This window comes from Taeniopygia guttata, chromosome 1, assembly GCF_048771995.1.
Source record: "Taeniopygia guttata chromosome 1, bTaeGut7.mat, whole genome shotgun sequence".
NCBI lineage: Eukaryota > Metazoa > Chordata > Aves > Passeriformes > Estrildidae > Taeniopygia > Taeniopygia guttata.
In genome coordinates, this window is record NC_133024.1 from 62,246,483 (window position 1) to 62,267,195 (window position 20,713).

The 20,713-nt window shown below is 37.7% G+C and overlaps 1 protein-coding gene across 1 annotated transcript; it reads left to right on the plus strand.

The window, feature by feature from the left end:
• Positions 1-56: 56 nt before the first annotated feature.
• Positions 57-20,061, plus strand: VPS36 (vacuolar protein sorting 36 homolog). The gene is made up of 14 exons (XM_012569834.5): positions 57-186; positions 1,922-1,990; positions 5,496-5,566; positions 6,611-6,725; positions 8,120-8,209; positions 9,465-9,551; positions 12,408-12,440; positions 12,558-12,635; positions 13,070-13,204; positions 14,105-14,170; positions 14,735-14,799; positions 15,257-15,341; positions 17,781-17,857; positions 17,941-20,061. The coding sequence occupies exons 1-14, from the start codon at positions 91-93 to the stop codon at positions 18,032-18,034; spliced, it is 1,161 nt and encodes a 386-aa protein (XP_012425288.2). The 5' UTR covers positions 57-90; the 3' UTR covers positions 18,035-20,061.
• The last annotated feature ends 652 nt before the right edge of the window (positions 20,062-20,713 follow it).

Consider the following 20,713-nt stretch of genomic DNA (forward strand, 5'->3'; position numbering starts at 1 on the left):
CCCGGGCCGCCGCTAGAGGGCGCGGGTCAGCCGCACACGGTCCCTGCACGCCCAGCGGCCGCGGCCCGGTGCGGGAGGGGAAGGGCGGCCATGGACAGGTTCTCGTGGACCACCGGGCTGCTGGAGCTGGGAGAGACGCTGGTGGTCCAGCAGCGCGGCGTGCGCCTCAGCGACGGGGAGGAGAAGGTGACGGGAGCTGGAGCCGCTCCGCGCGGGGCCTGGCGGCACGGCCGGGGCGGGGGAGGAGGGTAAAGGACGCGGCCGTGGGCCCCAGGCAGGGGGGGTGGCAGGGCTGTGGGTGCGGGCGGTGTTGGGCGAGGGACGCGGCACAAAGAGTGTGAAGGGCTCGGGCTGCAGGCGGAGCATCGATCGAGGGTGTGGGAGGACGTTCTGCGCCAGGGTCTGGCAGGGTTTGTCTCTGTGGGGAGATTGGGGCGGAGTTGCAGGCTTCGAGGGGCTGTGCTGGTCCACAGCAGCTGAATGTGAAGCCAGCATGTGCCCAGGTAGCCAAGAAGGCCAATGGCATCCTGGCCTGTAGCAGCAACAGTGTGGCCAGCAGGATCAGGGCAGGGATTGTCCCCTTGTGCTCGGCACTGGTGAGGCCGCGCCCCGAGTCCTGGGTTCAGTTCCGGGCCCCTTGGCTCAGGACAGACGCTGAGTTGCTGGAGCGGGTCCGGAGGAGGACAGCGGGGCTGGGGAAGGGTCTGGAGCACAAGTCTTAGGAAGAGCAGCTGAAGGGGCTGGCATTGTTTAGCCTGGAGAAGAGCAGACTCTGGGGGTTCCTTATTGCTCTCTGCAACTGCCTGAAAGGAGGTAGAGCCAGGTTGGGGTCGGTCGCTTCTTCCAGGCAACAAGTGACAGGAAAAGAGGAAGCAGCCGTAAGCTGTGCTAAGGGAAGTTTAGGTTGGCCGTTAGGACGAATTTCTTGACAGAAATTAGAAATTAGACATTGCAATGGACTGCCCTGGGAGGTGGTTGGGGTCGCCGTCTCTGGAGCTGTTTAAGGAAAGATCTTGGGTCATAGGTTGGACCCGATGATCTCAGAGGGCTTTTCCAACTTGATTGATTCCGTGAGAAAGGCCTTGGACAGTGTATGTGACAAGGGGTGAGGGTTGAGACCCCCGCAGGGTGTGTAGGCAGTGTAACTCTGCTCAGGCTGTCACTCCTGTATGGGGCTGGGCCCTGGCTTTGGTGTGGTACAGGGCATGACACACAATTCACACTTGAGCCATCCTGGGTGCTGACATACCCTCTCCTCTTGTCTGAGCCATCTTGTTTATTGCTTCACTTCACTGCTGGACTGACTCTTGATGTCTCCATTTTTCTACACCATGGTAATTGCATGCCCTCAAAAAGCTGTGAACACATGCCTCCTATTTTACAAGTAGGAAGCAATTTGCTAATGCAGATTTTTCAGGTACTGTTTGCTGTCTGATAAGTAAAGAGCTTTTCAGTAGCAACACAGATAGAAGCAATACTCCTGTGTAATAGGATGGAAGATTTCAGACTGTGTGCAGCATCTTTTTATTAGGTGGCTTTGCTTTTTTGCATAACTTCTACCTTCTTTGTCAGCATATAGTGAATGTCCCAAAGCCAGTAGCCCTGTTTAAAATACATTTAAGAACTTTAGTATATCTTGCAGAGTATATGGAGGGAGGATCCCTCAGGATTTCCGGGGGGAAAGTTTATGTGCTTGAAAAAGGAAGTTTGTGTTTATCCATCTAATCGTTTTATACTATTTTTCTCCATTGTTTCCTAAACTTCATATATTTTGTTTTCTGGAAAAAAGGGAGTGTTCTCAAAATACTGGCTTGTTAAATCTGATTGCTTTGTTGTGGTAAGGTGTAATGTTTCCAAGACCAGTATTTATGTAACTTACTGGTTCAATGTGTTGTTGATCTGTTTTATTTTTCCTGCCCAGGTGAAATTTGATAGTGGAGTTTTACTGCTGAGCACACACAGACTGATCTGGAGGGACCAGAAGAATCATGTAAGTCCCACCATTGTCTCCCGTATGTCATTCAGTTGTAAATTTCATAATAAACTACAAGTTGCATGCAGTGAAAAGCCTGCGCAAGGAGAGGGGATCATTCCTGCCTTTGTGTGTAGTTTTGTTTTACAAGTAGAGTCCAGTTTTTGGCTCTCAGCAGAAAGAAGACTATGTAGTGTTCTTTCACCCAGTCTTGCTTTAATAAAATAATCATGATGAGATGAGAAGGGATAGGAACGTATCATATGAGTTTTTATTTCCTACTCCACAGAAATAAAGGAGAAAAGAGGCTGTTGTCATGCACAAAAAATACTGATTTTGAAACTGAAGTTGAATGTGTCAGGCAAATCATAATATAATGTTCTCTCCTGTGTTTCTTGTCTAGGAAAGCCTTTTCTTTCTTGTTGGTTTCAAGTCAGAGTTGCCCCACCATATATTGCGCTCCTACCATATAGTCCCAGACCATGATTTGATAATGGGATGTGGTTGGTGGTGGTATTGCTTTGCACACATCTTGCCCTTCCATTTCCCTGTTACTGCTGTGAGCCATCCCTTCAATCAGCCAGATCATGTATTGTACTGCTGTAGACAACTGGTCACAGGTTAAGTGGCACTGCCAGAACTACAATGTGGTAACTGTAGTAAAGCTGATGAGTGCTTTGTGTCATCAATCAGAGCCTGGGAATACAGGCTGGAAGTGGGAGAAAGAGACCACAAACACATAAAGCTCTAAGCACAGACTGTGACAATGGGCACCACTCCACAGATGCAATTGGAGGAGAACTCTTCCTCAGACCAGGTTGGATTATGCTTGTTTTGGACACAATAATTGAGAATTTTAACCCTGGAAGTCAAAGTTTAGACAGTTTGAAAGTTTGACAACTTTTCAAAAGCAAATTTTATTCCACTGGGCTTTTGTGTAAGAGTACCTTAAGCACCTCTCACATTCAAAGGCTGACCCCTAGCAAATATCACACCCTTGCTTCAAAGCAGGGAGCTACTAAGAGCACTCTGAAGGCAATGTCACCAAGGGTGTTCTTAATTTGGCAGAGTATTATGATTTTTTTTCTTTAGGGATTGTTTGCAGGAACTGTAGACCTATTTTTAATTCACATTTTTTTCAAAATGTTTGAAGAGCTGTTACCCGTGGTGGGGTTACTGTTACACAAGTTAGGGCTTGATTGTCCAGACCACGAGCTGCTCTATAAATTAACATGGGGCTTTTTTGCACAGCCATCACGTTATCACATGAGATAACATGCTAAACTCTGTGTTAATCACTTTATATTTCTTCATTAGCATGGCATTTTGAGAGCTGAGCATGTACTACAACAGCCACTGTGTCTAATCTTCTCACTTGGACTTTTTGCAGGCTTGCAGTAACATTGGGCATTATGGCTTCATCAAGTCTTAGAACTGAACTCCATGCTCTCTTTTCCAACAAAAAGATTATAATTGTCTCTTTTCCCTGATTTCTCCATCTACTCCTAGGCCATGTGATTTCTTCTGCTCTTCCAAGGTCATTGAATTTGTTAAATCAGCAGAGGAAAACCTTGGAGAAGAAGGAAAATAATTTTATTTTAACTAATTTAACTCAGCAAATATTCTGAAAAGCTCATGCTTGATTAACAGAACAGGCAGAAATGTGGCCTGGAGATGGGCAACAATTACCCAGTTCTGATTGGAAGATGGAATTAACTTTGTTAGTGGGGTAAATAAAGCTGATTCATTTTCAAGCTCTCAGTACTGCAACATGGGGAACATAGTGCCCTTTTGCTGTCTTGGTAAGCTGTTGTCTAAGCTCAGCTGTGGTTTAACATCAGATTTAGAAACCTTAGCTAGATCGCCTAGAAAAAATTTGTAGAGAGAGTCCCCTTCTTACTGTGTCAGCAATGTATAATAATTAATGGGGCAGATGTCATTAGGTCAACATATCTTACAGAAACAGACAGCTGGGTCCTATAGCTGCTGTTTTTACATGCTATCTGCAGTTAAACAGTGTTTAAAAACAAACAAGAGGAATTCCATAAAGTTTGTTACATAGCTAGATTTGTACAAGTTTTTATATTATAAAATCATGCATAATGTGAGCATGAGGCATTAGAAGATAAAATTCAAATAAACACACAGCATATTTAACACATTTCTGGTTTTGTATCCCTTCCTGTAGCGTCTCTCATCAGGAAGGAGTGATTCTATGTCTTTGTACTTAAAATATGTTCATAACTTTCTATCTTGGAACTAAATTAAATCAGTCACTTTGACAGTGCACATAGTATACATATGTATAGTTGAACTCCTTTTGTCATTTTCAAAACCCTTTTTAACAGAAGTATCATATTGCCTGTCTTTTAAAGTGTCCAGAACTTTGTGGCTGTTTTGCAAACATTAACTGTTTGTAGCGGCTTTAGAAACTAGAGTCATAGAAGAGCCTAGATAGCTTGCAATAAGAATTTTTAGAAAAGAAAGTACAACCCAGTTGTTTTTTTTTTTTCCCCGAATAAGAAATTTACTTATTAGATGGTATTCCTGCATGTATACTTCCCTGCTCTCAAATTTAATGGGAATTTAACTACTCCATACAAAGAGGAGCAATTTTGGTAGTATGGATTGAGAGGGCCCTGTAACAGTGTCTATTGTAAACTGGTGCTAGGAAGTGGCAGGTGGAAGAGAGAAGTTCAGAGAGGGAATGCAACCCATGTTATCTGCATTCTGTGTGACTGTGTCACTCACCTAGGTGTTGTGTGGGAGATGATGTTCTTAGAGGATGTTCACCAGAACAAGACCAAGTACCTTATTAGATGTTTTGAATCATTCCTGTAGCAACTTCTGTCTCAAATGCAAACTCAGAAGGAGTTTAGCCGGGGATAGATGAGCTTCCAACAGATGGATACAGCCTTGTTTCTTGCTTTTGTTTAAAGTACAGTCCAGTAAATGTGTGGTGATCTACATCAACTGCTGGATTAACTTCTTCATCGTAGGATGGATGGAAAAATTCCTGTTGCATTCAGACAATAGTGTAGATTTTAGATATTCAGCATTTTAAAAGAATGGTGAGTTTGGATATTTTTTTAGTTCCCAAAGTAACATCAATGCAAAAATGTCAAGAACCTGTGAGTTTTGTGCACCTACAGAGATAAGGAGCGCAGTAATGTGGAAATTTTAGTGTTTAAATTTTGACCTTAGATCTAAAGATTTGTTTCAATCTCATGCTCCCTTCTATGAATCTAGCTTGAGGTTTTTAAAGTTGACAGATTGACACTTAAGTTTGTTGAGGTTTTTTAATTAACTAGAACTCAGGTGGTTTTGTTTTGTTATTTTTCTACATATATTTCACTGTAATACATTGTTTCTGTTGTTACCGTCATATTTCATATAGAGTGCTACAGGCAGCACCTGTAGATATCCATACTGTTTGTGAAATGGGGAAAGAGAACACTTGGGTTTAGAGAATGAATAGACAAGTTATTGTTTAATTCACCTATGTTTGTGGTGTTTGTTGCAGGAGTGCTGCATTGCTGTACCTCTGTCTCAGATTGTATTTATTGAAGAGCAAGCAGCTGGGATAGGAAAGAGGTATGGCCATCCTCATTGTCATTTTCAGGTGGATCCTTTCACATGCATGTTATGTGAGGTACCCAATATTATAGATTAATTCATGGTAGGTTCTGTTTGCAATCTTAAGTTTCCATGCTGACACTCAAAAGGACCACTGAGGTCACATGTGTAAGAGAGTCATGACTGATGTGGTTTGTTTGCTACCTGTCTTGTAATCACTATTGATGATTTTAGAGGTCTTCTCTGACATAAACGATTCTATGATTTTAAGTTTCTAAAGAGAGAAAAAAATTTGGCTGGAGAAATACATACACAATTAACATCTACTTGCAGCCTACAGTCAGATTGGCAAGGTACTATGCTGGAGGTATTCCGAAGAAATCAGTTCGTTCATTAATGCTGGAGAAGTAAATAAAGACCAATGCAAAGATTATCAGTAAAATGAGATGGGAATGGAGGACTTGCAGTCATATTATGATAGCAGTCTGTTAATTTTCCTGCTCTCCCAAGGTTTGTTTTGGTAGTAGGTGTCATTTTAGACTGTTATTTTCATGCATGTTGGCTTTGAATGTTGGTTTTGGATAAGTTCACACTCAGTGTCCACAAATGACATATAGAAGTGGGATAGGTTACACATAATATTGAGACCTTTTGTTTTCCTGTGTCAAAGTTAGCATATTTTGGCTTTTGACCTGCAATAACTAATGCCAAATTAAATTACAACTTGGCAATCAGTTTTTTATCCTAGCTAAAAGGTTTTTTAGAAATTATTGATTAAAATTTTAAAATTTGTTATGTTCATTTCTAAAGAATTCATGGTAGGTACATTTTAAATTTAAATTTAAATTTTTTTGCTTTAGAGGCTGTTGTAATTTTTATACAAGATCTACTTCATCAAAATATGTTAAATATTGATGCATAAATATAAAGCATTCTTCGATGATCTTTAGCCATTATGTGAGATAGTTAATAGAAATTTTGATGAAATGGCTAGCTTTGATGCAGAAATGGTTTATTTAAATATTACAGAAATATCTTCTCTCTCCTTTACCTTTTCCATAGTGCTAAAATAGTGGTTCATCTTCATCCTGCTTCTTCAAACAAAGAGCCTGGTCCATTCCAAAGCAGCAAATATTCGTACATCAAGCTTTCTTTCAAAGAGCATGGACAGATTGAGGTAAGTCTTGTACCATGGATGCCAAGCACAATCAGGTTGTTGGACATGCTTTTCTCCTCTTGCTGTGTTAGTGATAATTTCCCATGATCTTTCCATGTTTACTTTTGAGGTGGAGCTTTTTCAGTACATCCTTTCGGGGGACAACCACTATGAGCCTCCCATGTTCTATTCTTCCATTAAATACTGCAAATAGATTTCCAAAAATGTCAAGAGGCATTACTAGGCTGGTTCTCATTTTAGGGTGTTTACTATAATCTTATACTTTCTTTGCTAATCTACTAAACTGAACACAGGATTTTCCAAAATGACATCTCTGAAATCTGTTAAGTGTTTAACAGAGTAAAAGATGTTCATTTCTACTTAACCCTCTATTGAACAGGAATCATACAACTTATTCCTAATTATCTAATTTTATTGCTGAACACTGTTTGTTGCCCCAGAACTTTTGTTTATTTTACACTGTGTAATTTTTTTAACCTACACCAAATCTCAAAGGCTTTGAGCATTCTAAGGAAAATGTAATATAGTCTTTAAAAAAAGCTTATCATAAAAACCAAAGAAATTGCACTCTGTAAAGAAATTTCACAGTGGAAGATCCTCATTTGATGAGACTGAGAACTTTAACTTTGTACTGTGGAAAAAGCTGTACCGGTTCACTGCAGAAAATAAGATTTGCAACTCAAATTATTTAGAAATGTCTTAAAAATGCATGTATTTGATCAGACTCACTTTCATTTCTTTGTGAGCAGTTTTCAGATTATGATGACTATAGGTTTATGCATAGTATAAATGTGTTTTTCTCAGTCATAATCATATTTATTTTAATGTTGCGTCTGAAAATCAAACTTGCTCTGCTTACTGGTTGCCTAGCACATCAGTTAAACCCCAGCCTTTCTTTATTACTTCAGAATGCTTTCCTATAAAGCTGAACAACAAAAAGGGTAGGATAGATTTTCTTTCTGGATAGAGGTCAGTGGGATACACTTAGTGTTAACTAATGCCACCTTCTGACATTAGCAATAAACAAATCAGTGTAATTGATCTGTGTGGTTGTTTTTATATTGTTGAATTAGCAGATCAATAGCAATTGGATTGCTCAACTTTCCTTCCTTTAAAAACATGCCTTTGATTATACCTCAGCATTTAACACATGGTTTGGGACATTTTGAATAGTTGAAGAAATATTTTACTATAGAACTACTCTAATGTGAATGCTTTTGAAGACTGGACATTAAGAATTTCCATATAATGAGTTCTGTACCATGGCTGTGTGGTGTTACCATGTTTTGTCTTAATGCTTAGTGAAGTTTATTTCATCACCAAGATGCTAAAAATACAGAGAGATGCTCTGCACAGTTCATTAAATATCTGTTGTCACTCTTTAATGGTTGCAGTTCTACAGACGATTATCAGAAGAAATCACACAAAGGAGATGGGAGAGCATGCCCACTGGTCAGGCCATGCAAGTTAACAAGGATTCACAGGTATGTGCAGACCTTCTCAGCAGGATCTGTGTACTGCTACTTATTGCCACCTCCATATACCACATCCAGCATGTGCCTCCAACTAACATTATGGGCATGTGCATTAATTCAGCTTTAATTTGCCTGTTTTCTCACTGTCATAAATTAGTTTCTCCTTTGCATTTTTGACCTGATAGAACACAGTTGCCTCTCTTTCTTGAGATGCTTAGATAATGAGTTCTTTTTTTTTTTTTTTTTGTTTCTTTTAGTTATTCACACACACATAACTGTGCAACTACAATATTTATTTGTCTTAATTGTGACTCCTGGTTTATTTTTTGTGGCTGGAAGTCAGATATATAACATGTGACTTTTATATAACTCTTTGAAACCAATATATGTTTGATTTAAATGTGTATTTCAAAAGGACAGTTTTTAGGGAAAATGTCATATGTTAGATAACCTTTATCTGCCTACATACTTCTAAGTAATTAACTCTGAGAAACATGTAGCTGTTTTTTCTATATATTAATATGCTGAATATATGAATATATAACATTTTATGAGTGAAACAGGATGATTTAAAGATTGCTCAATATGAAATCCTGTATGCCCCCTTTGGTAAATGTAGTACTTGTATACGCAGCTGCGTTTGGAATAATGCATGAAGAATCTAATCAAAATGCCTTACCTCTACTTAAGTCATAGCAACTCATTGACACCAGTGCTAAGCTTTCAGTCAGAGATGAGAAGCCTGGCACTGCTGCCACTTAGGTACCAGCCTTTTTAGAGCACATTTGGCATCTGGAAAAAGTTTCACCATTGCCCACATTCTAATACCTCTGGGGAAGGCAAATTAGACTGTACTTAGCATTGAGTTTCTATGTTTCTGTTTCTTCAGGCTGGATTTCTTGAAGTAATACACTCAGGTATTTCCACAGCTCTAGTATGGATGTTCACATGGACTTGAGAGGCTAGAATTGAGATGAGCTGGAAATACTCAGTCTGGATATTCAGACATATTAATGGCTTCAATATACTATCAATATCATTACCTGTCTAGTAGAGAGAATTCATACATGGTTCAAATTTTTTTTTTTTTTTTTAACAATAATTTAAAAAATACTGTCAAGAAATGCATGAAATATTGTACGAATGATATCTCCTGTTTGGGGGAATATTTCCAGTCCTCTAATTTTCACAGGGAGGCAAATGAGAAAAGTTAGCATTTCCTATTTTGACTCTTTCCTTTTTGTTTTTTTGTGGTTTTTTTTAGGCAGGAAGAATAAGGGCCGTAGGAATTGTAGGTATTGAAAGGAAATTAGAAGAAAAAAGAAAAGAGACTGACAAAAACATTTCCGAGGTAGGTACTTTCAAAATTTAAAGGTCAACCACCTGTGTGAACTATTTACATTCATTCACACTTTCTTTCAGGGGCAGGTGAGACTATTTACTGTTTTTGTTGAGAAGCCTGTATTGATTAAGAGTGTACAGTGTACAGTTGTTTATTTTGTTTAACTTGCTTATCAATATATGTAAAGGTAGTTAATTTAAACAATTCATTTCAAGAAGATTGTTCTTTGAAACAAACAATATGTATGTATTAAACTAATTTTGGTTTCAATTAAAAATTCAATATATATTAAGCAGAATATGCTGATCCAAATGTCTGCATATAACTAGAAGCTAGATTTTCTGCTTATAGTCAGGTTTTTAGATGTTACATTTAGGCTTATAATTACAGTAAAATGATTTGCAGTCCAGGCATCAACAAGATATTACAAGTATTTTGCATAATACCTGGCCTAGATGGAGATCATTCTTTTCCATAGAACCAGCACAATAGTTGAATTCCTGATATCAATACTGATGGACAGCGGAGGCATTTAATTTCTTCATATATACCTGAGAGCAATAAACCCTCAAAAATAGTCTGATTCTGTCTTGGTAGTAGAGATTGATACAAAAGTACTCATAAACTACATGCAGCAGATTTGTTCTTGTGGCAAAGCTTTATGGGATTCAGTGTGCCACAAGAAAAAGGCATTCCCTACTCTAATACTTATGAAAATTAAAGTGCCTTTGTAGGCCATGTGCTGTTTCAGATACTGGGAGTGTTAAACTTTCTTGGTTTCTGCCTGTGAGGAATGTACTGAATGAAGTTTTCTGTGTAGTTCAGAAGGTATTGTGGTTACATGCGTGGGTGTATAGTTCAAAAGGCATTGTCTGCATATTTTTTCCTTTAGTAGCTTTGTCAGAGAGTAAAAGAAATCCATTTATATATGTTGTATGAGCAGAGGAAAACCATGACTTGTGAAATCCTGCCTTCCTCCAGCTTTAAATGTTATAAATGACTTAATTTAAAAAATTGTGCCCTGGCTTCCAGGAAAAGGCTTCCTGCATCTGCTGTTCAGTGCTGATAAGAATCCAGTTCTTTAGCCTTTTGTTTATCTGAGGAAGTTCCTGTTAGGTGTGTGCACATTCCCCTTTGTTTCCAGGCCTGCCCCGGGTGAGTCAGGCAGAGGAGGAGTTAGACACAGCATACTGTTTATTTAGCTAAATCGGGGGTTCTTTTGATGAATGTTGTTTTCATGCAGGTATAGAGATTAGAAATAAGCTGGGAAAAGCCCTGTCAGAAAACTTTTTGTTGATATCATATACAAGTAGAGTAGCAGGACTTTGATTTACACTAGAGATTGGGAAATCTATTGTAAATTATTCAGTTTGGCAGATTAGGGAGTAAGAAGAAGTATTCCAAACAGAAGCTTTTGTTTTGTTAGTGGTAAATTGTTGTTATAGAGTGATATATTTTCTTTTCTCCCTGTGGACCACTTAATTTTGGGTATCTAACTCAGGTACCAAGTGTTAGGGGGGTAAACTTGTCCAGTCAGTGGAGAAACACCAGCACTATCAGGAGGTGAAAAGCAAACCCTGTCTCTTTCTAGAGGCATCTCCTTTTGTTCTTTGCATGTTGAATCCCTGACTAATAAGCTTCTACATAAGGCATCTAAAAGTATATGGGAATAGTGGGGTTTTCCTGCAAAAACACTGCTAGAGTGTGTCTTTCTAGTGGGGGATTAGTCAGAGTAAGGCAGAAATGACATAGAGGCAGTGGTAGAAGCTGTAGGCAAGTCTCTCTGGCCATTTGATAGTGTAACTGAACCTTCTTCTGGCTGGAGGGCTGCCGTGCTGCTGTCAGGCAAACTTTAGATTAAAAGGTTCAGGAATTTTTCTCATACCAGTTGTTCAAAAAAAGGTTGTTTGAAAAGGTTGATCATCTGGGCATGTAGTCATGTGTTTGAGAGTAGTGAGGAGGCTGAATGAATGTATGTTGACAAGGATGGGAGAAATGAGAGTTGCTTTTTAATATAGTTGCATTAATGGAGTTGCTAGTTCTCATTTTTAATATGATTTTTTTAATGCTAGTTTATCATTAGTAAAAGTTTGGAATTTCAATATACCTTCAGCTGTTCCTAAAGTATGATTTATTTAAGCCTAAAAACCCTTTGTGGGTTGTTGTAGAGTTGTTGTATTTCAGACCATAGCATTTTATTGGAGTACTTAAATGAAGAGATGTTGCCTCACATTTCAGAGGTTTTGTCCCTCAGATATTCTCTTCCTTGCTCATTTGAAATGAGTGTTTCTTACTAGTTAAGTAACATTACTAATTAAGTAACACTGATGAATGTAAAGTTGTCTTGTCAGGAGGAATACATCTGTAGCTTTACAGCTGCCTTGCAGCTGGCCAGAAACAACAGATCTCCTTGAGGGAGGGTTAATTATTGGAACAAAACACATTATCACCACCCAGAAAGCTTCCCCCACCTTGCAGAGACCATAATAAACTTGGACAGTTTAATCTTTCTTGGACTCAGTATCTCATTGTCCCTTCCCATCACATAGACATCATAAATCATACCAAAATGCTATTCATATACTGGAGAAGTATGTGATTGTTTGATTCTCTTCTTCATTCTTTGTTGTTTATTTTCATTATGAGATATGCTGTAAATTTATTTTAATTATGAGACATGCTATAAATTTGTATCAATAAATAAGGTCAACAAATAAGGTATGGTATCTCATATTGTAACATACTCATCTAAAAGGGTAGCAGCTCTTATGAATAACTTGGGTAGGTGGACAAAGGCATCTCCCTGTGTCCATAAAATTGAATGCTGCAATTATACTAATCTGCATTGTCTGCTTTTCATTTCAGGCTTTTGAGGACCTTAGCAAACTAATGGAGAAGGTATGGATGAATAGCATGTGTCACTTGGCCAAGCAGACTTAGGCTTTTTTCTCAGTTTTAAGCACACTTTTTTCTCTTGTGCTGGAAGTTGACTTATCTGTGTATGTTTCTTCATAGGCTAAGGAAATGGTGGAATTATCCAAGTCAATAGCTAACAAGATTAAAGAAAAACAAGGTGACATCACTGAGGATGAGGTAAATTAATTTTGTTTTTAAATTCTACAGAAGTGTTCCTGTGAAAAGCAAAAAGCCATCTGTTTAATAATGTAGTGTTAATAAAAACCCTTGCTGTTTGGTCTTGTTGTGTTTAGTCCCTTAGACTTGGTGTAGAACTTACTTGCTTAGTGTTAAGTTTTCTTTTAACTCTTTTTAAAAGCAATGATTTTACTGGTTTTGTATAAATGTTTCTATTTTTTTACCTGTGCTGGTCAAAAATAAATGGTTTGTTTCTGAAGTCTTGCTCTTGCCTTCTCTTTGCCTAGTAATTAACTTTATTGGTAATAAACTGGAGGATTTATTCACCAAAACTGTGTTATAGTAATGAAATTTTTAAAATATTTTTAAAAACCAGAACCACTCATTAGCTGCTGTACTTTTACATTTATTTGTTTGTTTGTTTGCTTGTTCAGACCATTAAGTTCAAGTCCTACCTACTCAGTATGGGTATAGCTAATCCAGTTACGAGGGAAACGTATGGATCTGGTACACAGTACCACATGCAACTGGCAAAGCAACTGGCTGGAATCCTGCAGACACCCTTAGAGGTAAAGCACCACACCTTGCACCAGCATTTTCCATGTGTTGCTGAATTTTGATCTAAGTGTGTTTTGGCTGTAGTAGTCTGCCTCTTTTTAAAGCAGATTTAGTAGCTCAGCTTCCTATTCAGTGTTAATGGCAGGAATATATATTGCCTTTTTGAATAAAAAAATTCAGTATGAATTTTTCTTTGGACTAATGCCATCAACTTCTGATTTGCAAAATGTTGATGAGATTTAAAAAGTTATTCAAGTTGTCTTTCTTCTATTTGAACAGCCCTGTATTCATCCCTTGCTGCAGAATATTTCTTTTTTCTTTAAAGAAAGTGAAATGGCACTGGCTGAAAATAAAAGTAATGAGTTTTTTTTAAACTGCTTAAAATTTATATATTTTGCAATATAGGACAGAATTATTAAATAGATTACCAGCCCATAATAATATCTCGTGTTTTAATTTATCTTAAGCTATTGCAGATTACAGGTTTCTCACCAAAAAGTTAAATTTCATATTGCAGCTTAAAAGGCTATGTTCCTCCTAAAAAGCATACATACTACAGTATTTTTGTGAAAGGTATGTGCTACCTACTGTGATCAGAATGGAAAACTGAGTTTTTTCTGAAAAGTAAAAATGGTAAATTGATTGATAGATTTAATATATTGAAATTCCTTGTTCCTGTGACTTATTCTCTGCTTTAAAATCAAAGTAATTCACAGTCCTTGGGTGTAGAGTCACTATTTTGCATTTTTAAATGATTAGTGAAAGGTACAACTTACCTCTAGTTTTTTCCCATTAGGGCCCATAATTTAGCTCCTCTGTTTCACTTGTTTAATCAGCCACTTGCAAGTAGAGATTGTGAGTTTCCTGGGCTAATGCTGTTTCTCTTACCAGTCTTGTGCTCATTAACACAGGAGCAAGGGGGGATCATGTCTCTGACTGAAGTGTACTGCCTGGTGAATCGTGCTCGAGGGCTAGAGGTGAGACACTGCTCTTGGTCAATATGTCCTAACAGGACTTCAGTTGTAGGGAAATGAAAGGTAAAAATGTTCCCTACCAATGGCTCATTCTACTTGACTCCAACATTCCTTATTAAAATTAGAGTGTTTTTACCTTTCTCCTTCTATTTTCCTTACAATACTTATGTGTCCTTTACAAGTAGTAATAATGTATGCTGCTTTTTATGATACGATGTAAAAGGGAAAATCCATACTTATCTGGAAACAAAACTTAAAGGTCAGAGACTGCTAAAGAATGGTGAATGTTCTGGGAATTTTTTTTTAACAAAATGCAGCAATCCTTTCTGTAAACAAGGCAAGAAGGATTATTATAGAACACATAGTAAGGGAACAGAAAGGAGCATAGAAGCCAAGAAAATAGGCTGCACAATAGAAAGGAAAAAGAATTAACAATAAGTGTAGCCTTGTGTATTTTATAGCTTCAGCTACTAAAACTTTGTTTGTTTTGATGTTATACTATATATAACATGATATATGTTATATATGATATGCAAGCTATGAACAAATGTTTTACTGTTTTTATAGTTGCTGTCACCAGAAGATTTAGTAAATGCTTGTAAAATGCTAGAACCACTGAAATTACCACTAAGGTAAGAGCTTTATGGATTTATTTATAAAGCATGGCACTCACAGGTCACACCATGATGATTTAATATTTTATTTGAAGCAGATTTTTTTTTTGTGGTTGTTGTGGGTATTTTAACAAAGTTATTCTTTGCTCAAAGGATTCTACCATACGCACCAACATCCACTCTACATTAAGACATTAATTTTTAGCTAGGAAGATGTTATTTTTTCACTTGGAATTTTTTCAGACTAGAAAAGGGTTTAACCAAGACTAGACATATGCCCTGCTCTTTTCTGTCTCTTCAGATTTTGAATACGCTGTTAAGCTTAAGTTCATCTTAGAGAGCTTGCTTGGGTTTGGGGGCGTTTTTTTCTCCCTTTTGTGGTTATAGTGGTTATAGGTGTGGATGCATTAAAAATATGACCATAAGTGATGTGCACAAGGTTTTTAGTTAATTTTACTCTCTTTTTTGATTTTAGGCTTCGGATATTTGATAGTGGTGTGATGGTGATTGAACTCCAGTCTCATAACGAAGAGGAAATGGTAGCTGCTGCTTTAGAGACAGTAAGTGTACTTCATTTCTTTCAGTGTTCTGACCATGCAAGGGAAATTTAAACACAGTAGGTAAAAAACTTGAGGTATGGATTTTCCTCTTGAGGTTTCAAAATACAAAGCATTCCACTTCGTATCTTCTAAGAGAAATATTTAAATAGCACTTCTCATCTTCAAAGTTCTGTGCAGACAATAATCTTAGTCATTACTTTCTCTTTAAGGAATAAATCACTTTTCTATCTCTTTTCAAACTTCATTAACCTTCAGCCTTCCTCCAAATCTTTTGCACTGTAGGCTGAAATTCATGGCATTTATTGAGCACCTAATTTAACAGAAGTGGACTTCAGATACTGTACTGCTTGAAGGCAGTGGAAACAGCTCTTAAATGTTGATATAGGTGGCTGTTTGGTTTGGGTTTATTTCATAGAACAGTATATTGTATGTGTGCCAAATTTGCTGCTGTGAAGAGCACTCAGCAGGAGAATAGTGTGTATAGAATTAAGCCAGTTTCATCAGGGAAGGTAATAGAATTAATTGCTCAGTGTCGTAAAACTTTGTGGTCTTGCTGCCTCTGGACACTTTACAGTCCTGTTATCCCATAATTTATTACATTTTTCCATATCTTTCTGAGTGGAATGTAATTTTTTGATTTTCATACATTTGAGAAGGGACCGATCCAGTGTATCCAAAGTTAAATGTAAAAATCAAAGAGGGGGCAGTCAAGAAAAAGTAGAGCTATCACAGAAACCTCCTCACTTTACACAAGATAGACTGCTCAGTGCGTTTTGCATGATTGTCACCATGTAGCTTTTGCTCATCAGAAAGACTTTTAGATAAGAGAAATAAATAAAAAAATGCTTACAGTGATTTAAAAGATTCCATTCTAAATCAACAACATTTAAATGCTTAAGTCTTTCAGTATATGATAATATTTTCAGTTTATTTTCTTAAATTTATAGAAAAATACCAAGACCATTTTAGGGTTTTTTTCTGATTATTTTTGGTTTTTAATGATTTTTTTTTGTCTTTGAAAAGAAAGGAAAAACCTTTCTTGATAACAAAGGAGGTCAACTGCAAAAAGTAGCAGATGGTGGATTTATTACCAAGGTGCCTTTTTTCTGTTATTTTCATAATATGAAACTTTGGCTCCATAGAAGAATGGAAGCGAGAGGCTTCAGCTAAGGAAGACTAGCTTTATGGAAAAGGGAAGATGAGGTCAGACTTGTGACCAAAAGCATCCATACTTTAATGTTACTGCACATTATACATTAAGTTCTGAAAAGTGAAAGGAAGCCATAGGGCTTCAGGCAGGAGAGACATGCGGTTTTGAATGGCTGGTGAAGACAGGAAATGACACAGACATCAAAGGAATCCGACATCACCACCCTTGATGAGCATAGTGGTTTGAGGAGGAAAGATAAGTAATCACCAATTGTATAGCTGACGTTCATTACTCAGATTTGATCTTTTAGTTTCCAAAAATCTCATGTTAGGACTGATTTAATCTGTGTTTCTGTAAAAGGACAACTGCTGAGAATGATGCAGAATAGACCCCTCCCCACCCAGTTATGTGGGAAGCAGGAAATGGCAACTACATCCGGATTTACAACTCTGCTTGAATCTAAAGCAATGGAGAAATGGAAAAATTATTAATTTTTAGGGAATAAAACATGTTTATCTGGGAAATTCAATGCAATAATAAGTCTAGACTTCATATGTAGTATTTATCTAGTATTTTGAACATCCACATGTCCAATATGTGTGAGAAGCCTTCATTTTATTAAGTAGCATGGTTGAGACAAAAGGGACAAAGTTTTGGGTTCCAAGAGTGGACCTGTCTTTTGTGTCAGCTGAACGTGATGTTGGCTTTTAGTTACTCCTCTAGTATGCCATAATGTTACGTGAAGTACTAAGGTTTGGGGATTTTCCTGTAGGCAGTGGGCGTATTTTAAATGCCATAAAACTCAAATCCGTCTCTTCCACCTGAGATGACATATTTCTACACTGATGAGCTGCCCTGAACAGGTCTTCTATTTCCTTGTTTAGGCTTCAGTGTTTGCAGAATCTCTTAGAATAGTTCTGCTGTGTAAATACTGATGGAGACTGTATTCTGCTGTCTGAGCTATTCCAATTTTTCAATTCATTTAGTTCCAAGGCATCTTTTTAAAAAAATCCAAAGGAAAGGGTACCATATGATTTTTTTACAGATGTAACTCTATTTTCACTTGCTTTTTTATACTTAGCAGTTTTCCCAGGATACAGAAGAGATGTTTTTAAGGAAAATACTTGTAATTAGTTGTACTTTTAAAAAAGCAAACAAATAATTCTCTTCTCAAGGGATTTGCTACCAATTTATCACTTCACAAGGCTAGACCTGATTCAGTAGCTGAGAGAACTTTGCTCTTCTTCTAATGCCACAGTTTGTTTATTTGTGTATTTGGTTTTTGATAGGTATCTGAAAAGGGTTCTCTCACAGCTGATGAGTTTGCTAAGCTGGTGGGGATGTCTGTTCTCTTAGCCAAAGAAAGGTAAGTAATAATTGTTGTGTTTAATACTTCAGTTATCATGTTGTCCTCAAGTAATACAGGACATCTTCTTTTGCTTTCTCTAGGCTGCTTCTTGCTGAAAAGATGGGCCATCTTTGCAGAGATGATTCAGTGGAAGGCTTGAGATTCTACCCAAATTTATTTCTGACACGAAGCTAATACCACTTGTGTACAATTTGTTATGTAATAATTGAACAAGAGAGCAGAATCCTTCCAAGAACTGACTTTAAAATTCTTTTTTCATTAGTCAGCTGCAACAGACATGAACATTGCAATGCTTTTACAGTTCTCAGGTATTTCAATTGCTGAAATGTCTTACATGGAACTGAAAGGAAATAGAAATCAGAAAGTCAGAAGCATGTCTATTGTCTCAAGACAACTCATTCATTTTTCAAGTTTTATTTGATGTACTGTGTAGTTTCTCATTTCAAGAGAAGATTCCACACCAGTGAAAATGGAGAGAATATCGCTGTAGAGTGCTGTGAGGGTCAGCGCCCGGAAGCCAGGTTATGCATACTCCAATTCCAGTTTGCTTATGTCTGGAGCAACAAAGCAGACAGATGTATCCAGTGATAAGAAACGTGACTTTGCTGTGTACTGAGGTATAAGGAGTAAACTAGTGTAGAATAACCCCTTCTCCCAGAAACGATGAACAGTTTTCTAAGGGAGGATCTTGGGGTTCTAGAATTTGAGACAGAAAGAACCTGCTGCTAGAGAGATTATTGTATGTCAGGCGATTCTACTATGTTTATTTTGTTGTATCTTACACTAGTATCTCAGATAGAAGCATTGTTAGCACAGACTTCCTCCCTTCTCTTTCCTTGCCATCTTCCTTCCTGTCCATTTATGTTGCACTTTGGGTGCCCTTTCTCTGTCCTCTCTGTAGCAGAGTGGAGCAACCTCCTGTCACTTTACCAGACTCTGTGCTTTAATGTGCTTGTATTTTATCTTGTACTTCTAACAAAAGTTAATAATTTGTTTGTTTCATCAGCCCATTACCTGTTTTGGGGAAACAGTTCATTTGCTTACCTCTCCTATGTGAAAATTAACATGCTTTCTATATTGAAGGGAGGAAGAAGATTACCACCCTATGTTTAATAATCACGAGGTATCATTGTTTGGTATTCCTCACCCTGTGTTGAAACTGAATGCAATATAATAGCCTCGGTTTTCATAACTCCAGTGGAGTTGCTACACTACTTGAAGATCTGTCATGATAATAACAGTTAAGTGGATTTTTTGATCCACATTACCTGAATTTTTGGCATTTTGAAGTGATTATTTTTAATAAAGTTAATTCAAGGTATGGGCAAGGACAGCATATAGGTAACTGCATTGTGGTTTTGGTGGCTGGATCAACTTCACAAGAAAGGACAAAAAGGATTTTAACATAAGCCTGAAGATATTCTCAGAACTATTTCAGTGTTACCATAGTATGAGTTAAGACATGAGTTAAGAGCCTGCCAATAGTTCAGTGCTGTGATTCCTACAGTGATCATGCCTGTGGCTTGTCCTTTATATCCAGGGAATTATGTCCTCTTACCCTTGTCACAAGTAAACTTTCAAGTAGTGTTTTCTTTAAGGCAGCTTTCATCTGCTCCACGAGGGTGCTAAAACTGAAGTCTTTGACATGGCTGAAGGAACCAGTTCCAGACTGTTACTACTGTGTTAGTCACCTGGTGTCATCTCTTCAGGAGCCTTACAGCTTGCTGCTTTCCTTCATCCTCCCCACAACCCAAAGGAGAGATCCATGCAAAGTACACTGAGCACCACATATCTAAGGAGGGACTGAAAAGTGAGACATTTGGAAGCAAAAAGCTGTTTTGTGACAACTATCTCTTTTGCCCAATAAAAGCCTGTCATGGAAGGCCAGTGGTTTACGGACCTGAACCTCTCCCCACAAGGGGGCACGTCAACAAAACCTGAGAGGAAATGCCATGTGTTCAATGCCAGCCTCCGTTCCTCCAACCCCGAGTGTTTCATTATCTTACTTAAGCAATAATAATACAGCCTATTTAGAATAATGGTACCTTCTCAAGCTTTTATTTTCCAAGATTTTTCCTTTATTTTCTTTTTCCTCCAGACAAAAAGGCTATAGGGTAAATTGTATTGCTGGTTTAGAATTTAAACAGACACATGAGAAAATGGCTACTAGAAAGTAAGAAAAATTAAAACATTTTCTTAAATAGGTTGTTCTGTTGAGTTTTCTTTCCTTCTAAATGTTTAAAATGTTTTAAAATGCTTTACACATTAAAATCTTGTGGTTCCATGGGACAGGTTTTTGAAGCATATCATATTTTTAGTGTCTCACTTTGTAACTAAAAGGGTACAATATAGTTTTGAGTTAAAGGGCAGAATTAAATGTAATTAGAAGGCCTTGCTTCTGTTGCTGAGTAGCCTGTTACCCATCCCAGCCAGAACAGTCAAACTGTAGGTGTCTACACAAGCACTGCTTTCATGAGATCATATTAGTTTAATATAGAAGGTACATATATGAACCTTTCCTGTTCTGATTATTCCTAGGATATTTGTATCACAATATATGACCATTTTGCCAGAGCTGCCTACACAAATAGTACTTGTCTTTTTTTGGAGCAGTCTTAAATTATGATTATGTTTGCCATTTGAAAACATGGGCCTTCTTATACCTCAGACAGGAAAACACTCCTCAGGAATCTGTACATCTTTTCCGTTTCTCCTTTGCCTTTGTTTTCAGGAAAATTACATTCAGCATATGGAAACATGGATCTAATCTGGACCATATTTCTGAAATGCAAATTTTTTTCTTCTGGAAAGTATACGTGGACATGCATTTGGAAGTCTTCAGAAACGTATATT

Coding starts and splice junctions, on each gene's coding strand:
- VPS36 (XM_012569834.5), top strand. CDS start 91: ATGGACAGGTTCTCGTGGACCACCGGGCTGCTGGAGCTGGGAGAGACG. Junction 1,991..5,495: donor GGAGGGACCAGAAGAATCAT/GTAAGTCCCACC, acceptor TGTTTGTTGCAG/GAGTGCTGCATTGCTGTACC. Junction 15,342..17,780: donor TAGCTGCTGCTTTAGAGACA/GTAAGTGTACTT, acceptor GGTTTTTGATAG/GTATCTGAAAAGGGTTCTCT.